The 16362-nt window shown below is 44.2% G+C and overlaps 1 protein-coding gene across 2 annotated transcripts; it reads left to right on the top strand.

Annotated features, from left to right (window-relative positions):
• Positions 1-27: 27 nt before the first annotated feature.
• Positions 28-9256, top strand: SETD4 (SET domain containing 4). Of its 2 annotated transcripts, XM_083855659.1 has the most exons (11): positions 28-82; positions 1136-1238; positions 1686-1781; positions 2589-2626; positions 2851-2939; positions 3604-4033; positions 4852-5026; positions 5619-5700; positions 5940-6020; positions 7093-7216; positions 7968-9256. In XM_083855659.1, exons 2-11 carry the CDS (start codon positions 1169-1171, stop codon positions 8100-8102), a joined length of 1320 nt encoding a protein of 439 aa, XP_083711785.1. In that variant the 5' UTR covers positions 28-82; positions 1136-1168; the 3' UTR covers positions 8103-9256. The 2 variants fall into 2 exon arrangements, with proteins under 2 accessions (XP_083711785.1, XP_083711786.1); XM_083855660.1 differs by lacking the exon at positions 1686-1781.
• Positions 9257-16362: the final 7106 nt, after the last annotated feature.

The raw sequence follows: 16362 nt of genomic DNA, 5'->3' as shown, positions 1-16362 counted from the left end.
CCCCGCCTCAGGGGCGGGAGAGCGGGCGGGACTCGCCGAGAGGATCAACGAGGCGATGTCGGTGCTTGTGTGCCTTCAGCAGGTGGGTTTGGCACACCGGACAGCAATTCCAGCCTCGGGAGAGACTCAAAATCACAATCTGGGCTCGCAGGGGAGGATGTGAATGGAGATCCCAGGGGGAGGGCGCGGGGCCCTCGGGAAGTTCCCGCTCCGGCAGCGCTGCTGGGGCCATTTCTCTGCCGGGAATAAGGGTCTGGTTAGCACAGAATTGCCACTTCTGGCGGTGGGATGGGATGATATGAGATGGGATTTGGGCTCTATGATCTCTGAAGTGTTTTCAGCCCAGCGGAATGGGATGGGATGGAGGGGAGGCCTCTGGAGGAGCCGGAGCGTCTGTGGGTGATCGCGGCTGCCTGAGGCCCCCCCTCCCTCCTGCAGGAAAAAGCTCTTCTCCTCCCTCCTGGCAGGGAAAGCTGAACGTTCAGGGCATTTTTGGCGAGAAGAAGGAGATCAGAGAAAGATTCTTCCCCCAGAGGGTTCAGGCACTCCCCAGGGAATGGGCACAGCCCCAGAGCTCCAGGAGCCTTTGGACAGCCCTGCCAGGGATGCCCAGGGGGGATTGTTGGGGTGGGTCTGGATCATCCCTGTGGGTTTATTCCCACTCAGGATATTCTGTGATCATTCCTCAAACTTTGGCAGGATTGGAGTCAAACGCCTCAAGCCATTCACAACAACAGCTTCTCAATTTCCTACATGGAATAAATAATTTGGGTTAGAGGGACCTTAAATTCCACCCAGTGGCTGCCAGAGCTCCAGGAGCCTTTGGACAGCCCTGCCAGGGATGGGATTGTTGGGGCTCTGGGCAGGGACAGGGCTTGAACTGGATCATCTTTGTGGATCTTTCCCAACTCAGGATATTTCATAATGAAATATTATCCCATTCCATGGGCAGGGACACCTCCCACTGTCCCCAATGTCCAGCCTGGCCTTGGGCACTGCCAGGGATCCAAGGGCGGCCACAGCAAATCTGGGCACCCTGTGCCAGGACTTCCTTACCCTCACAGTAATAAATTTAAAAGTAACTTTAAATCAGTGGTTTTTTTTTTTTTTTTTTTTTTTTTTTTTTTTAATTCAGGTTGTCTAAAAAAGGCAAAATCTGCTACTTAATATGAAGAAAAGCCGAGGTCGGACAGGTCGAAAGAGAAGAAGGAAACGCTTGAAGAGTTTTAAGGATGGAGGTATCGTCATCATACCTGGAAGTTAAATCATAAAATAACCAATTGTTTCTCAAGGTGTTGTTTTATTATTTATATTTTTAAAAGCCTTTGTGCTTGGAAAAATTACATAAATAAATGTTACCTTTTTTTAATATGCAAATATCTGAGCATTAGTTTACAGGCCCAAGCAGAGCACGGTGAATTTTCTGAGCTCTCTTTTCTGCCTAATGGCAAATATTACATTATTCTAAAATTCCTTGGATGTGCTGAATAACTCACACATTTCTGAGACCTCCCAGTGCCCAGAGACCCAAAATTTAGATTAGTGGGAGTCTTTCTTGCTATCCTGTTATGCTTTAAAATTTCCACAATACAATTTTTCTGACTATACAGTAAAATATTTATATTTATTTTATTATCCAGTAGAATGCTCTTTAATAGCATTAATTTTTTTTTCTCTATTTTTAGTCAACTGCAGTCACAAGCTGGAATACATTAAACTTAAGAAGTGGCTAAAAGAGAGAGGATTTGAAGACAGTAATTTAAGGCCAGCAGAGTTCTGGGGTAAAGCTTTTTTGGTTTATTGATGGTACAAAGCTGAATCTTCTAAGAATTTTAGATTCCTGCTTTTTTTAATGAATTATGTACCTTTCTGGCATCAGGAAAAAAAAAAAAAAAACAGTTACTGATACTATTCCAAGGATTCTTGGAATGTCAATTTAACATCAAAAAGTTGGTATGGAGGCCTGAAAAAGCCAAAATTTGAAGTGTTAATAAAACAGTTTTTTGGAATTTATCCTTGTTTTATAACTTGTTTATCTTTTTATCCCCAAGCAAGTTTAGCAGAGAGCTGAGGTTTACTTAGTAATGTTTACAGTAAAGATTTATAGTTTTTCTCTTTATGTAGGTTATATTTAAAACATTTTGTAATATTATAGGCAGAGCAGAAAAATTAGAATGGATTAGAGAAAAATATTGTGACTAGAAATGCTGAAGTTTAGTTAAAAGTCTGAAACCAAGTGGTGCAGCTGGTGATGAAAGATGTGTTTGAGGAACAAATGGAGAAAAAAAAAGGTAAATAAGGTAAATAATTGCTATAAAAGGTAAATAAAAAGGTAAATAATTGCTATAAGTGGGAGAAAAAAAATCCCTGAATTACTAGAACTGGACAGCAAATGCTGCAGGGAAAAGTTCCTGAAAAATAAAGAGAATTGGAGAGCAAAGAAATGAGATCTATCTGGGACAGCCCATAATTGAATTTCTGTTTTGTAACCCACAGTGTCTGTTTTTTTAGAGCTTTTCCCTGCTGACCTGATCACTGATTTTCCATATCTACATTTATTTACTCCTGCTCTTTGTTCTCTTCCTCAGAGACAGGAAGAGGATTGATGACAACAAAAGCTCTTCAGGTGAGTGATGCTGTTTCTGATGCAGGAGCTCTCCAGGTTTTATTTTTTGGCATTTAATGATTTTTGCAACAAGCAAAGCTCAGAATTCCATTGGGAATGTAATTTCTGACTTTTACACTGTTGCAGCCATAATGTGAAACACCCAGTCCCCACAGTAATGAATCCTTTAGAGTTGATTTTTACTGTTCTTTGTGTGTAATTTTGTTTTCCCTCCTCCCTCCAAGGCAGGAGATCTGATTATTTCATTGCCTGAGAAGTGTTTGCTCACCACGGGCACCGTCCTCAGCAGCTGCTTGGGAGGACACATTGCCAAGTAAGTGACAAGTGACACTTGAGGACCTTCAGTGGAGTTTTTTCCAGCAGTTTTGAATCCTCTGAAGGGCTGGTGGAGCTTTCAACTGAATATCCTGAGTGGTGCCAGCATTTCAGGGGTGTGGAATGCTCAGAGAAGGAAAATAATATTCAATTTAATATTCAACATCACCTTTTAGCTGGAGACAGAGCACAGCCTGGAGCTGGAGCTGCCTCAGATCCTGCTTGTCCTAAATATCAATTAGAAATGTTTGGGGTTTTTTTTTAATTTGTGAATCAGCTTCAATAGGAGAAGAAAGATAAAACTGGGCTGCAAAGCCAGGGCGTCTTAGAAAATTTAGAACAAATTAGAAATTTGGAATATTTGGAGTAAAGCTCCATGCTGGGCATTGAATACCTGTGTATCCTAAAAAAAATCCAGCCCAAGGGGTAAACCTGAAATTGTTATTACAAACCACCTTTTATTGCCCCTTTGAAATCAGCCAAAGAACTTGGAGATGAACTACAAAGAACTTTCAAACAAAAAGCTATTTAAAACTTCTGAAGAGCTCTGAGAGAGATAAAAACACTTCTGTGTCCATGCCCTATCTCACCTCTGTGAGCCTGCTGCTGCTTTAATTTTAATTAATTTTTTAATTTTTAATTTTATTTTTGTTTCCCAACAGATGGAAGCCCCCTGTGTCTCCTTTGCTGGCCCTGTGCACGTTTTTGATAGCAGAGAAACATGCTGGGGAAAAATCTCTCTGGAAGCCCTACCTGCATGTTCTCCCCAAAACTTACACTTGCCCTGCTTGTCTGGAACCTGATGTGATAAATCTTCTCCCCAAACCCTTAAAAAAGAAAGCTCAGGAGCAAAAAATGTTGATCCAAGAGCTGTTCACATCTTCCAAAGCTTTCTTCTCTTCCCTGCAGCCTTTATTTGCTGAGAGCACAGAGATTATTTTTAATTACAATGCTTTGGAGTGGGCTTGGTGCACTGTAAATACCAGGACAATCTACATGAAACATCCACACAGGGAATGTTTCTCCCTGGAGCCAGATATTTATGCATTGGCACCATATTTAGATTTGCTAAACCACAGCCCAAATGTTCAGGTGAGAAGCTCAAAAACAGATCAGTAAATCTTTTATTTTTTTTAAATGCACTCTGTCAATGCACATCTGCATTTTATGTGGTGGGTGAGGAGTGTGGGGGGGGTCAGGGAGAGATCTCACAGGGGGAAAATGACTCAGATTTTCAAGAACTGGAGTGCCAGGACACAGGGAATGGCTTCAAACAAAAAGATTGTAGGGTTAGGTGGGATATTGGGAAAAAATTCTGCCCTGGGAGGGTGGGGAGAGGCTGGGATGGAATTCCCAGATTTGCTGTGGCTGCCCCTGGATCCCAAGGCCAGCTTGGACATTGGAGCAGCTTGGGACAGTGGGAGGTGTCCTTAAACAAGATGTTTAAGATCTTTTCCAACCCAAACATTCAGTGATCCTATAATTCAAATATTTCAGTTTATGCAGCAATTCAAGGTGCAGGGAGAGCCCACAGTGGCTGGGGGAGATCTGCATCCAGAGCAGCTTTTGGGAAGAGTAAACACCCCCCCGATCTGCTCCTAAAAGCAAGACAAATCCCTTGTGCTGACACAAATTGCAAGTTCCATGGCCCTTGTTTTATTTCACCTCAGAGCAGCCTGAGGGGAGTGCAGAGAGAATTTCCACCATTTGTCAATATCTGGGTGCCAACACTGAGCTGGGGCAGCACAGGAGAGGCCAACTCTGCATGGAACCATCTGTGTTTGCAGATTTGGGGTCTCTCCAAGAAATCCCCACAATTAAACAAGAAATTCAATCCTCTGAGGTTGAAAATTTGAAATTTTTCACCCTACCAAGAGTAAAAAAAACCTATTTTTTTTCACTCCCTGAAGGTCAAGGCTGCATTTAACGAGCAGAAGAGGAGTTATGAAATCTGGACAAATTCACAGTGCAGGAAACACCAGGAAGTTTTGATCTGCTATGGACCTCATGATAATCACAGGCTGCTGCTGGAATATGGATTTGTGGCCATGGATAACCCTCACAGCAGCGTTTATGTCTCACCAGGTGGGATTTATGGATTGTCTGGGCATTGAAAAGCACAATAACACAGAACTGAAAGTGGGAATTCTCAAGAATTTGATGCCTCTTTGCATAGACTTAAATTATTTAAATATTTTTTAATTAAAAATTTTTTTGGTCACCATTTTATTTTTTAAAAAATGTGATTATTAACAACATCTCTATAGAGATTCCAGATAAATATCTTATATTGCACCATTGACCTCAGGATTAGAGTCCTGATCTCCACAAACTGAACTTGTTTGCTCTGTTTCATCACTTCAGTGTGAGCCAGGATTTCTGTTCCAAGGACACAATCCTGGAGATTGCTGAGAGCTTTGGAGAATTCTGGGAAGTTCACCAGAATTTAGCAGGTTTTCCATCTTTATCCTACATGAAAAAATATGGTTGAAATCTCATTTCAGAACTGATGGTTGTGGTTTTCCTTGCATAGAATTTATTTAAACATTGCACACAAATTATTTAAATATTGCACACAAATTATTTAAATCTTTATTTAAATCTCATTTCAGAACTGGTGATTGTGGTTTCCCTTACATACAATTTATTTAAATACTTAAACTGTGTTATTCTGCAGATACTCTCCTCAAATATTTCTCACCACTGGACAAGCAGAGAAAGGCCAAAGTTTCCATTCTAAAGGATCATGATTTCCTAGAGTGAGTATCTCTGGGGGTTTTTTGTTTCCTGCTGAGATTTTTATTCAGTTTTTCTGGGAGTCAAACATCAAAATTCAGAGAAAAAAAAAGTATTTTGGCAAACTCACTTCTTGGGAGAGATGGAGAAGTTGTAAACACCATTATCAAAGCTGGAGATCTCCCATGGCTGATGTGTCTCAGGAAGAAAACTGTCACTCCAAAGCTCACCTGAACTTCATCTCATCCCTTTGGTTTTGTAGGAACTTGACCTTTGGATGGGAAGGACCATCCTGGAGACTCCTCACAGCCCTCAAGGTGCTGAGTCTGGGAGCAGAGGAATTGTGAGTTTTGCCTTTGGCTTTGATTCCATGGAATGGCCAAGGTGGGAAGAGCCCCTGAGGATCAGGCAGTGCCACCCCAGCAGCACCAGCATCAGCCCAAAGCCTGTCCCCAAGGGCCACCTCCAGCCTCCTCCTGAACACTCCCCCAGACAGTGACTCCAAACCTCCCTGGGCAGCTCATCCCAAGGCCTGACCACTCTGCCAGGGAAATTTCCTTGCCCAATCTCCAGCCTGAGCCTCCCCTGGTGCAATTTGAGGCCATTTCCTCTCCTCCTTTCCCTGCCCCTCCTGGCAGGGACTTGTGCAGAGCCACCAGGTCCCCCCTGAGCCTCCTTTTCTCCAGTTCAGCTGCTCCTCCCAGGTTGTGTTTTCCAGCCCCTTCAATATTTTCTCTTTCCCTTCACTCTCTGCCCTCTGCTGGCTGTGACTGACACACTGGGACAATTTTTAGATCTCCTGTGTCTGTTTTACTGACCTCAGGTGAGAGGTGAAAAGAAGAAAGGCAGAGAACACCCTTGACTATAAACTCACTCCCCTGTTGCTGCTTTGGTGATTTTCTTTCTTGTATTTTTCCTCCTTTCTATTCCAAGCCCCAGATATTTTGTCAAGGTTCAGTCTCCAAGCATTTTTCCTGTTGTTTTGATTAAACTTTAAATGCTCTAAACCTGCCTTGATTTCCTGGAATCATGTGTTGCACGGGCTGGAATCCCTGGGCCAAATAAATTGCTGAAATTCATCTCCAGGGACTTGTCAGTGCACTTGGAACCATTTATTCCAAATTCCAAATCTGCCTCAAACCAACTTCAGGGATGGAAAATGGTTTACCTGCACTTTGCTTGGAAGAAATGAAATGAGGGAATAAATTAATGAGAGAAAAAAAAAAAAAAAAGGTTGTTCAGGGTTATTTGTACTTTGAAGATTCATTGCTGAGTGGAATAAATTGATCTAAGAACTAAAAATAAATCCCTGGGGTTGGTTATGAGCCCAGGTGAGGGGCAGAGCAGCAGAAGTTTGGCATCCAGCTGGGGAGAGCAGCAAATCATTTTCTGTTCTTCAAACATTTTCATTGCAGTGCCTGCTGGAGGAGGATCCTGCTTGGTGATGTCACTTCAGCCAGGAATGAACAGCAGGCTTTGGATACAGCAGCAAAAATCTGTCAGTTTTTAATAGAGGAGACCCAGCAGGTCCTTCTCCAGGTAATTGGGGAAAACAAGGCAGCTCAGATTCTTTTCTTTCTCAGAACAAGGTCATTTTCTGGGGGAGAATTTTGATGATTTTTACCATTTCTTTTTCTTTTTTTTTTTTTTTTTATGATTTTTCTCATTCCCATTTTTTTATTTTGATGATTTTTCCCATTCTCTTTTTTATTTTGATGATTTTTTCCCATTCCCTCTTTTTCTTCTTTTTTTTATTTTGATGATTTTTCCCATTCCCTCTTTTTTTTTTATTTTGATGATTTTTTCCCATTCCCTCTTTTTTTTTCTTTTTTCTTTTGATTATTTTTCCCATTCTCTTTTTTTATTTTGGTGATTTTTCTCATTCCCTTTTTTAAAATTTCAATTATTATCCCCATTCTCTTTTTTTATTTCAATTATTTTTCCCATTCTCTTTTTTTCTATTTTGATGATTTTTCCCATTCCCTCTTTTTTTTTTTAATTTTGATGATTTTTTCCTATTCCCTCCTTTTTTCTTTTGATGATTGTTCCTATTCCCTTTGTATGTTATTCTGATGATTTTTCCCATTCCCTCTTCTCTTTTTTTTTTCTTTTTTACTATTAAAATTTCTCTTGTGGAATTAAAAAAAAAACAAAAAAAACAAAAAACCCCCAAACAACCACTATTTAAACATAATCAATAAAATCTTTACAGATTTCCACAGATTTTTCTCTTCATGTCTAATTAAATAATCAAAACTTGGAATAATTTCATCCCATTTTTTAACTCCAGATCTGCCAGTTGAAAAGGGACAAAGAGAACCTCAAACCTCACTTGGCTTTGGTGGAAATGCTGCACTCAGAAAACCTCAAGATCCTTCAAAAATCAACTGAGATCCTTTGCAACTTAAATTTAGGAACAACTTGAGCCTCCCTGGAGCTGTGACAGCTCTAATTGAGATTATTATTGCCAGGTTATTACTCCTTTAATGAACCTGAGCAGCAAAGAATAATTTAAAAAAATCATCAGAATAATTTTGTTCTTTGCTGACCTTCACACCAAAGGTTCTGCTGAAGTGGAGAGCCAGATTTTATGATTTTATGAAAAGAGAAAATTTTTAAAGGTCATTTCAGGGCAGGACCCTTATTTAAACTGCAGAAACTTCATTTGGAATTGTGATTATTTTTCATGATGTGATTTTTAAAAGTGTTTATTTTTGTAAATATATTGCTTTGTTTTCTACAAGACTTTTTGTCTATTTTATTTTTCTAAAATCCTTTCTGGAGCTGGAACTCCCATTTCTTCCATCCTTGAGGCCAATTTACCTCCAGATTTGCCTGGATTATGTTTTTAACTCACTTCCCACCATATTTTACACTCTAATCATTCTCATTAAGGCCTGATCAGTTGAGATTGGATAAGAGGAATTTATTTTTTTTTTTTTCATGGAAATGGTTGTACAACATTGGAACAGGATACCCAGGGGAGAGGAGGGTTCAAAAATGTGACACTTGAGGATTTGGTTTGATGGTGACCATGGGGTGATGGTTGGACTTTGAGCTTCAAGTCTTTTCCAGCCTTAAAAATTTGGGGATTTTCTGGCTCTGAAGTGCCCCCTGAGATTCTTTTTTGGGATTTGGGGATGCTGTTCTGTAGGGAATTCTCACCAGTTTGCCTCCAGATCCTTCTGTGCCCCTCTCACTGTTTGACCTTCCTTTAATAAACCTCTTTTTATCATTCTCTACCACCAGCTGTGTTCCTAATTTTAGCATTTGATCCCAAATGGTGCCAGAGTTAAAGGAGATAAGGATGCTTGGCTGGTTTATTTATTTTATTTTATTTTTTTTCCTGAGGATGGTTATTTTAAGAACAGCTCCTGGCCAGGTGAATGTGAGTTTGACAAAAGCTGATTTGGTTTTTGCTGGGGGGCTCCACATTTATTCCACATTTATTCCAGGTGGTTTGGATATGAGCTGTGCTCCTGGCACTCCTACACAGGGGAGCAGGAAAGAAGGCAGAACACAGCGATTTATGTGAATATATAAAAATATACCTTCAATTTAAGCTTAAACCTTTTTGATTCAGCCTAAACTTTGTACAAGACAGGGCTGGGCTGAGAGCTTGAGGTGCCTGAGGAAGCAGCAGCCTTGGGAGTGCTCTCCAACTGTTTTACAGGAGACAAAATCAAGTTTTCAGAGTGAAAATTCTCCCTCTCAGCCCCTCCTTGGAGCTGCAAACAGCATCTCCTCAGTGATGTGCTGTTAACATTTCACTCTGGCTCTCTGTTCCCTGAGAAAAGATTGAGCTGGGATCTTATTGTGGGAAAAAATTGTTTAATTTCCCTTTCAGTATAAATTCCCTTTCAGATTGAACCTGGAAATTTGAGCAACAGGGGGAATAAACTCAACTTTTGTGCAGGAGTGACACAAACCTGATCCAGAGCAGGGCAGGGAGTTGGATTCTCTTCCAGCTTGTGAAGTGTTACCCCAAAAATGACCTTTAAGGGTTGGAGCGTGGCCAGAGAGGGGCAAAAATACTGGGAAAGGGCTGGAAAACAAATCCTGGAATGAGCAGCTGAACTGGGCAAGGGGCTGAGCCTGGAGAAAATGAGGCTCAGGGGGGACCTTGTGGCTCTGCACAAGTCCCTGCCAGGAGGGGCAGGGAAAGGAGGAGAGGAAATGGCCTCAAATTGCACCAGGGGAGGCTCAGGCTGGAGATTGGGCAAGGAAATTTCCCTGGCAGAGTGGTCAGGCCTTGGGATGAGCTGCCCAGGGAGGTTTGGAGTCACTGTCTGGGGGAGTGTTCAGGAGGAGGCTGGAGGTGGCCCTTGGGGACAGGCTTTGGGCTGCTGCTGGTGCTGCTGGGGTGGCACTGCCTGATCCTCAGGGGCTCTTCCCACCTTGGCCATTCCATGGAATCAAAGCCAAAGGCACCTGCACATCCACCAAATCTTCAGGGGGCCACAACTCCCAATTCATCTGCTCCCAGCCTCAGCCCCTTGAGGGCTGTCAGGAGTCTCCAGGATGGTCCCTCCCATCCAAAGCTCAGCTTCCTCCAAAGCCAAAGGGCTGAGATGAAGTTCAGCTGAGCTTTGGAGTGACAGCCTGGAGGTGGCCCTTGGGGACAGGCTTTGGGCTGCTGCTGGTGGCACTGGGGTGGCCCTGGCTGATCCTGAAGGGCTCTTCCCACCTTGGTGAATCTGGGATTCAAGGAGAGCTGCAATGAGAATCCACTCAGTGGCTGCAGCAAAGCCACTACATTTCTTTAGGTAATAAGATCCACCAGATTTCAAGTGATAAGAGCATGAGGCAGAAGCAGCACAGCTTGATTTTTTTTATTTTTTAAGAGAAATGTTCATTTAGCGCCGTCACTGAAATCACCGAAGAATTATAAACATGAAACCTCCTGACAAAACCTTTGCTGTGTCAGCTTATGACAATAAAACGTGTATTTTCTTTGATCTTCTGCAGAAAGTGGCTCCCACTTGAGAGTTTCCTTCTGTGATGTGTGGAGCTCATCCATCACTGCCCCGTGCCCTCAGGCCTGTCTGGTTTGAGACAAGACAAAGGAGTATCAACTTCATAATCTGACAATTAAAGCTTTTAAATAGGCTGTGAAAACTGATGATTTTTCCTTTTTTTTTTTTTTTTTTTTTTTTTTTTTTTTTTTTTTTTGCCAAGGTGCCATTCCCAGACAAAGAGATTTTAAAAATGATGTTGCCCAAAAATCGCAGCACTTGGGTAGAATCTGAAATGTTTATTTGCACTCAGAGCATCTATGACTCCTGTGGTGGATTTAAAGATTTCTGAGACATGAGGAAATATCCCCAAAAACTTTATGAGTTTTTTAAAACAGAAACAGGATCAGTTTTCTCCCTTAGATCCTTTAAAGTCTCCAAGGCCAGGCTGGATGGGATTTGGAGCAACCTGGGATAGTGGAATGTGTCCCTACCCATGGCACAATGTGGAATAATTCATAATTTCCAACCCAAATCATTCCAGAAATGGAAAGAAAAAATTAACATTTCCAGCTAGTTTCACTGTATGTTCTAGGGGATATCTGTAATCCCAGAATCCAGGTTTTCAATTGTAAAAAATGTAAACCCGATGCAATCTCTGTGCTGCCCACTAGATGACGCAGCTGTACTGCAGAGAAAGAAGGAATTGCAGGAGATCCACATCCTGTTATAATCCTATTCACTGTATTATCTGATTATTAAAAGATCATCATGAGGGACAAGGGACACTCTCAGCAGGAGGCTGGTGCCACTCCTGCCTGGGCTGGCATCCAGGGCTTGTCCTGAAGAACCAAACATGTAATTTCAGGGAATTTGTGTGTCCTTCCCATGAGGTGATCTTTTTATGGACAGAGATGGAATTTTTTTTGGCAGTGCTGGAGCTTTTTTGTTGTCCTGGTCCATCTGGGTGTGTCTCTGCTCCTTGCACAGATGGAGATGGATTCAAATACCAGGTGGGAAATCTCCCATTTCCCATTCCATGTTTCTGTTAGATCAGTGTATCCCAGAATTCCAGAATTGTTTGGGTTGGAAGGAACCTTAAAGACCATCCAGTTCCACCCCTGCAACAAGCAAGGACATCTTCCACTAGAAAAATCAGTCAGGGAGTTGTGGAGAGCAAGAAAAAAGGGAAGGGAAGGGAAGGGAAGGGAAGGGAAGGGAAGGGAAGGGAAGGGAAGGGAAGGGAAGGGAAGGGAAGGGAAGGGAAGGGAAGGGAAGGGAAGGGAAGGGAAGGGAAGGGAAGGGAAGGGAAGGGAAGGGAAGGGAAGGGAAGGGAAGGGAAGGGAAGGGAAGGGAAGGAAAGGAAAGGAAAGGAAAGGAAAGGAAAGGAAAGGAAAGGAAAGGAAAGGAAAGGAAAGGAAAGGAGGAAACAACACTAAAAACCCAAATGGCTAAACATTCCTAATTTCTAAATAAAATGTTTTTGTTAGAGCAAACGGGCAGAGGATTGTGAAACAAAGAAACCCCAGACCTTTGCAGAGAGAAACACTGTGAAAAATGTTCTTTCTGCACCCACATTCTCTGGAGCTTCCCCCCTGCCTTCCCCACTGGGTTCAAGATTTGGATCCAAGTCAACAACAAGATGCAACTGTTGAATGTCAAGAAGGGGGAAAAGGAAAATTCCCAAAGCAGCTGCTGCTGTTGGGTTGTGTTAGTCAGACAAAGATGTTGCTCCTCTTGGGAGGAAGAGACAAATTTCTGCTAATTTGGTGTTCCAGGGGCAGCAGGGCTGTGTGAGCCCAGCAGAGAGGACACGAGCACTGAGACAAGCCCTGCTGACAGCTCTGATATAAATGTGCAGCTAAATGGACCCAAACCCTCTGTCTGAAAGGAGAAAAGTCAAGAGAGAACCAACAGTGAGTTATTTAAACCATTCTTTAAACACAGTTGGAGGGCCTGAGCGATTTTTACCTGTCTTGAGGCTCTCTCCATGATTAATAAATAATTTGGAAATATGGAATATTAGTGGTTGCAGCTGATTCCTAAATCAAGTTCTGGTGGCAGAAAGCTCCAGCCTCTTTTGCCCTCTGCCCACTCCAGCACTGCAGAGAATCATTCCTTCCATTAAAGCCCTGAAATTTCTGAGGAGTGATGTAGAACAGAGATCCCAGCCTGAGCTATTTTTACCTGTCTTGAAACTCTCTTTATGATTAATAAATAATTTTAAAAAAATTATTTATTTATTTATTTATTTATTTATTTATTTATTGTTACTGGTTGCAGCTGATTCCTAAATCAAGTTCTGGGGGCAGAAAGCTCCAGCCTCTTTTGCCCTCTACTCACTACCAGCACTGGAGGGAATCATTCCTTCCATTAAAGCCCTGAAATTTCTGAGGGATGATGTGGAACAGCAACTCCTCCTTTGTTTATAGCCAGGAACTCTCTGAGCTGCTTAAGAGAACACGAAAACCAGTTCCTTCCCTATTACTGTCAAACAAACTTGGCCTCCCCGCTCGCCTCCCGTGGGATTTGTCACCGGCAGGAAGCACAAAATCCCCAACCCTGCGAGTACAGAACTTCCAGTCACTTCAGAGGGAGGAAAAGAGCCCTTTCATCATGTTCAGTTTTCTCCGCTGCTTTATTTCACTGAAGACATCACTCACTACCAAATGGTCTTTGTCAGGGCTAATTGGCAAACGCTGGAGGCGCTTTTCAGGGTTGTCTGGATGGAAAATCTCAAAGCTGTTGTCTGCGCTGAAAGCAAATATTGCATTTGATCTTTTTTTTATTTTTTTTTAAATGATTCCTGCAGACATGATGTATGTCTGCATTCCTCAGCCCGAGGAATTCTCACTGTTTGGGTTTCTCTGCCTTTCAGTGACAGGAAGTAGCACTTCAGCCTCATTCCCGCAGTATTGTCTGGGAATTAACCACAACACAACAGTAATGCACATTTTTCCCTTTTGTGCTTCGCAGAGGTCGCTTTTTATTGGCCATTTATTGTGGTTTTTTTTCTCCTTGGCAAGTGGCAGATTGTCTCCTCGGTGATAGTGTTGCATTTCAGCTGGGTTTGTTTTTAAATAAGTGGATTTATTCTGGTGGCTCCTTGCTAAGTGATGTCTTGCTCTGAGACTCCCTGGGCCATAAATCAGCTTTTCCCTATGAAAGTTGTACAGATGTGGCCCTGTCCTGGTCACCTCTGCCCCTGAGAGGTTTGGTCACCAGGGAAAGGACAGACAGAAGGTTATTTTAACTCTGTGGGTCGTGACTGCAGAGCTGTGGAATCATGGAATGGTTTGGGCTGGAAGGAAACTTAGAGATCAGCCAATTCCAGGGGCAGGGACACCTCCCACTGTCCCAGGCTGCTCCAAGCCCAATGTCCAACCTGGCCTTGGGCACTGCCAGGGATCCAGGGGCAGCCACAACTAACCTGGAAATTCCATCCTCATCACCCTCAAGGGAAAGAATTCCTGCCCAAGGTCCCATCCAGCCCTGAGCTCTGGCAGTGCAAAGCCATTCCCTGTGTCCTGTCCCTCCAGGCCTTGTCCCCAGTTCTTCTCCAGCTCTCCTGGAGCCCCTTTAGGCTCTGGAAGGAGCTCTGAGCTCTCCCTGGAGCTTTCTCTTCTCCAGACTCTTGGAATGACATGGAATCATCAAAGTGGAAGAAACTTTCAGGATCACCCAGTGCCACCACCAGCACCAGCCCAAAGGCTGTCCCCAAGGGCCACCTCCAGCCTGTCACTCCAAAGCTCAGCTGAACTTCATCTCAGCCCTTTGGCTTTGGAGGAAGCTGAGCTTTGGATGGGAGGGACCATCCTGGAGACTCCTGACAGCCCTCAAGGGGCTGAGGCTGGGAGCAGATGAATTGGGAGTTGTGGCCCCCTGAAGATTTGGTGGATGTGCAGGTGCCTTTGGCTTTGATTCCATGGAATGGCCAAGGTGGGAAGAGCCCCTGAGGATCAGGCAGTGCCACCCCAGCAGCACCAGCATCAGCCCAAAGCCTGTCTCCAAGGGCCACCTCCAGCCTCCTCCTGAACACTCCCCCAGACAGTGACTCCAAACCTCCCTGGGCAGCTCATCCCAAGGCCTGACCACTCTGCCAGGGAAATTTCCTTGCCCAATCTCCAGCCTGAGCCTCCCATGGTGCAATTTGAGGCCATTTCCTCTCATCCTTTCCTTTGAGACAAGCCAGGAGACACCAATCCCCATCTCAGAGGATCTGGCAGATTCATCCCCCTTGGAAAAGGGGATTTGTTAATTTTGCTGCCTATGCAATAACTTGGTGCAATAACACACTTAATGCAGAATTCAACAATACAAGTTGCTTTTTTTTATTATTATTTTTGTGGCTATTGAGCCACATCTGCCACGACTCTGTTGATTGTCACTTTTTCACAGTTCCCAAATTAATGCCACATCAGAGACTCCCAAGCCAACAGCACAACTAGTGAACAAAACCATGTGAGGTTGTGAGAAAAATTAAAGACAAGCTCTGACAGTCTTCTGTCCCCAAAACTGGGGCCTGTTTAGTGATTATCCTCCAGCAGTTACTGTTCTCTTCTTGTAAATCTCATTAAGAGTATTCAGGGAGGTGTTGCTTTATTTTTGTCACCCATCAGCAGAACATTAAATGCACAAAGAGCCCTTTGTTCTTCTCCCTTCTGCTGACATGAGGAGCTCAGGGCTCGCTGGTGTGGGTGAGAAATGATCAGGATTTTATTAAAAAAATCTTTCCATCCATCAGAAGGAGAGAGTGGAATGCCAGACCCCACAGAGTGTCACTGAATTCTGACTGTGTGCAGGGCTGCACGAGCAGAGAGAAGGCAAAGGAAGCCCAGACACCCATGGAGATGTTGGAGCATCCAGCAGATCACAGAATCCCAGGATCAATGAGGCTGGAAAAGATTTCCAAGGTCATCAAGTCCCAGCTGTGCCCCATCCCCACTTTGTCCCCAGTCCAGAGCTCTGAGTGCCACCTCCAGGTGACACCTCCAGGGATGGGCACTCCAAAGCTCCCTGGGCAGTTCCAAGGCCTGAGCCCCCTTTCCATGGGGAAATTCCTGCTGCTGGCCAAGCTGAGCCTCCCCTGGCCCAGCCTGAGGCCGTTCCCTCTCCTCCTGTCCCTGTTCCCTGGGAGCAGAGCCCGACCGCCCCGGCTGTCCCCTCCTGGCAGGGACTTGTGCAGAGCCACAAGGTCCCCCCTGAGCCTCCTTTTCTCCAGGCTCAGCCCCTTCCCAGCTCCCTCAGCCCCTCCTGGGGCTCCAGACCCTTCCCCAGCTCCCTCAGCCCCTCCTGGGGCTCCAGACCCTTCCCCAGCCCCTTCCCTGCCCTGGACACGCTCCAGCCCCTCCAGGGCTCTCCTGCAGGAGCCACAACTGGACCCAGCCCTGGAGCTCAGAGGGACAATCCCTGCCCTGCTCCTCCTGCTGGACACACAATTCCTCATCCAGCCCAGGGGCCTCTTGCCCACCTGGGCACCCCTGGGCTGTGTCCAGCCCCTGTCACAGCACCCCCAGGGCCTTTTCCAGCTTTTCCAGCCCCTCTGCCCAGCCTGGAGCTCCAGGGGGTTGTTGTGACCCTTGGCCTGGTTGACCCTCACACCTGGATCATCCCATGGATCCAGCCTGTCCTGATCCATCCCAAACACCTTGGCCACATTCCAGCCTTTTCTTCAGGAATGGATTTACCCAATTTACAGATTTATTCTTCACCTTGGAAGTTCACTGGCAA

Source organism: Zosterops lateralis (assembly GCF_965231275.1).
Source record: "Zosterops lateralis genome assembly, chromosome: 2".
Lineage (NCBI taxonomy): Eukaryota > Metazoa > Chordata > Aves > Passeriformes > Zosteropidae > Zosterops > Zosterops lateralis.
This window is presented reverse-complemented; position numbering and strand designations above follow the sequence as displayed.

Bases quoted from the DNA above. Each gene is read 5' to 3' on its own strand.
- SETD4 (XM_083855659.1), top strand. From the start codon at position 1,169: ATGAAGAAAAGCCGAGGTCGGACAGGTCGAAAGAGAAGAAGGAAACGC. The intron at 1,782-2,588 runs GTAAAGCTTTTT...TCTCTTCCTCAG, and splicing joins AAGGCCAGCAGAGTTCTGGG to AGACAGGAAGAGGATTGATG. The intron at 2,940-3,603 runs GTAAGTGACAAG...GTTTCCCAACAG, and splicing joins TTGGGAGGACACATTGCCAA to ATGGAAGCCCCCTGTGTCTC.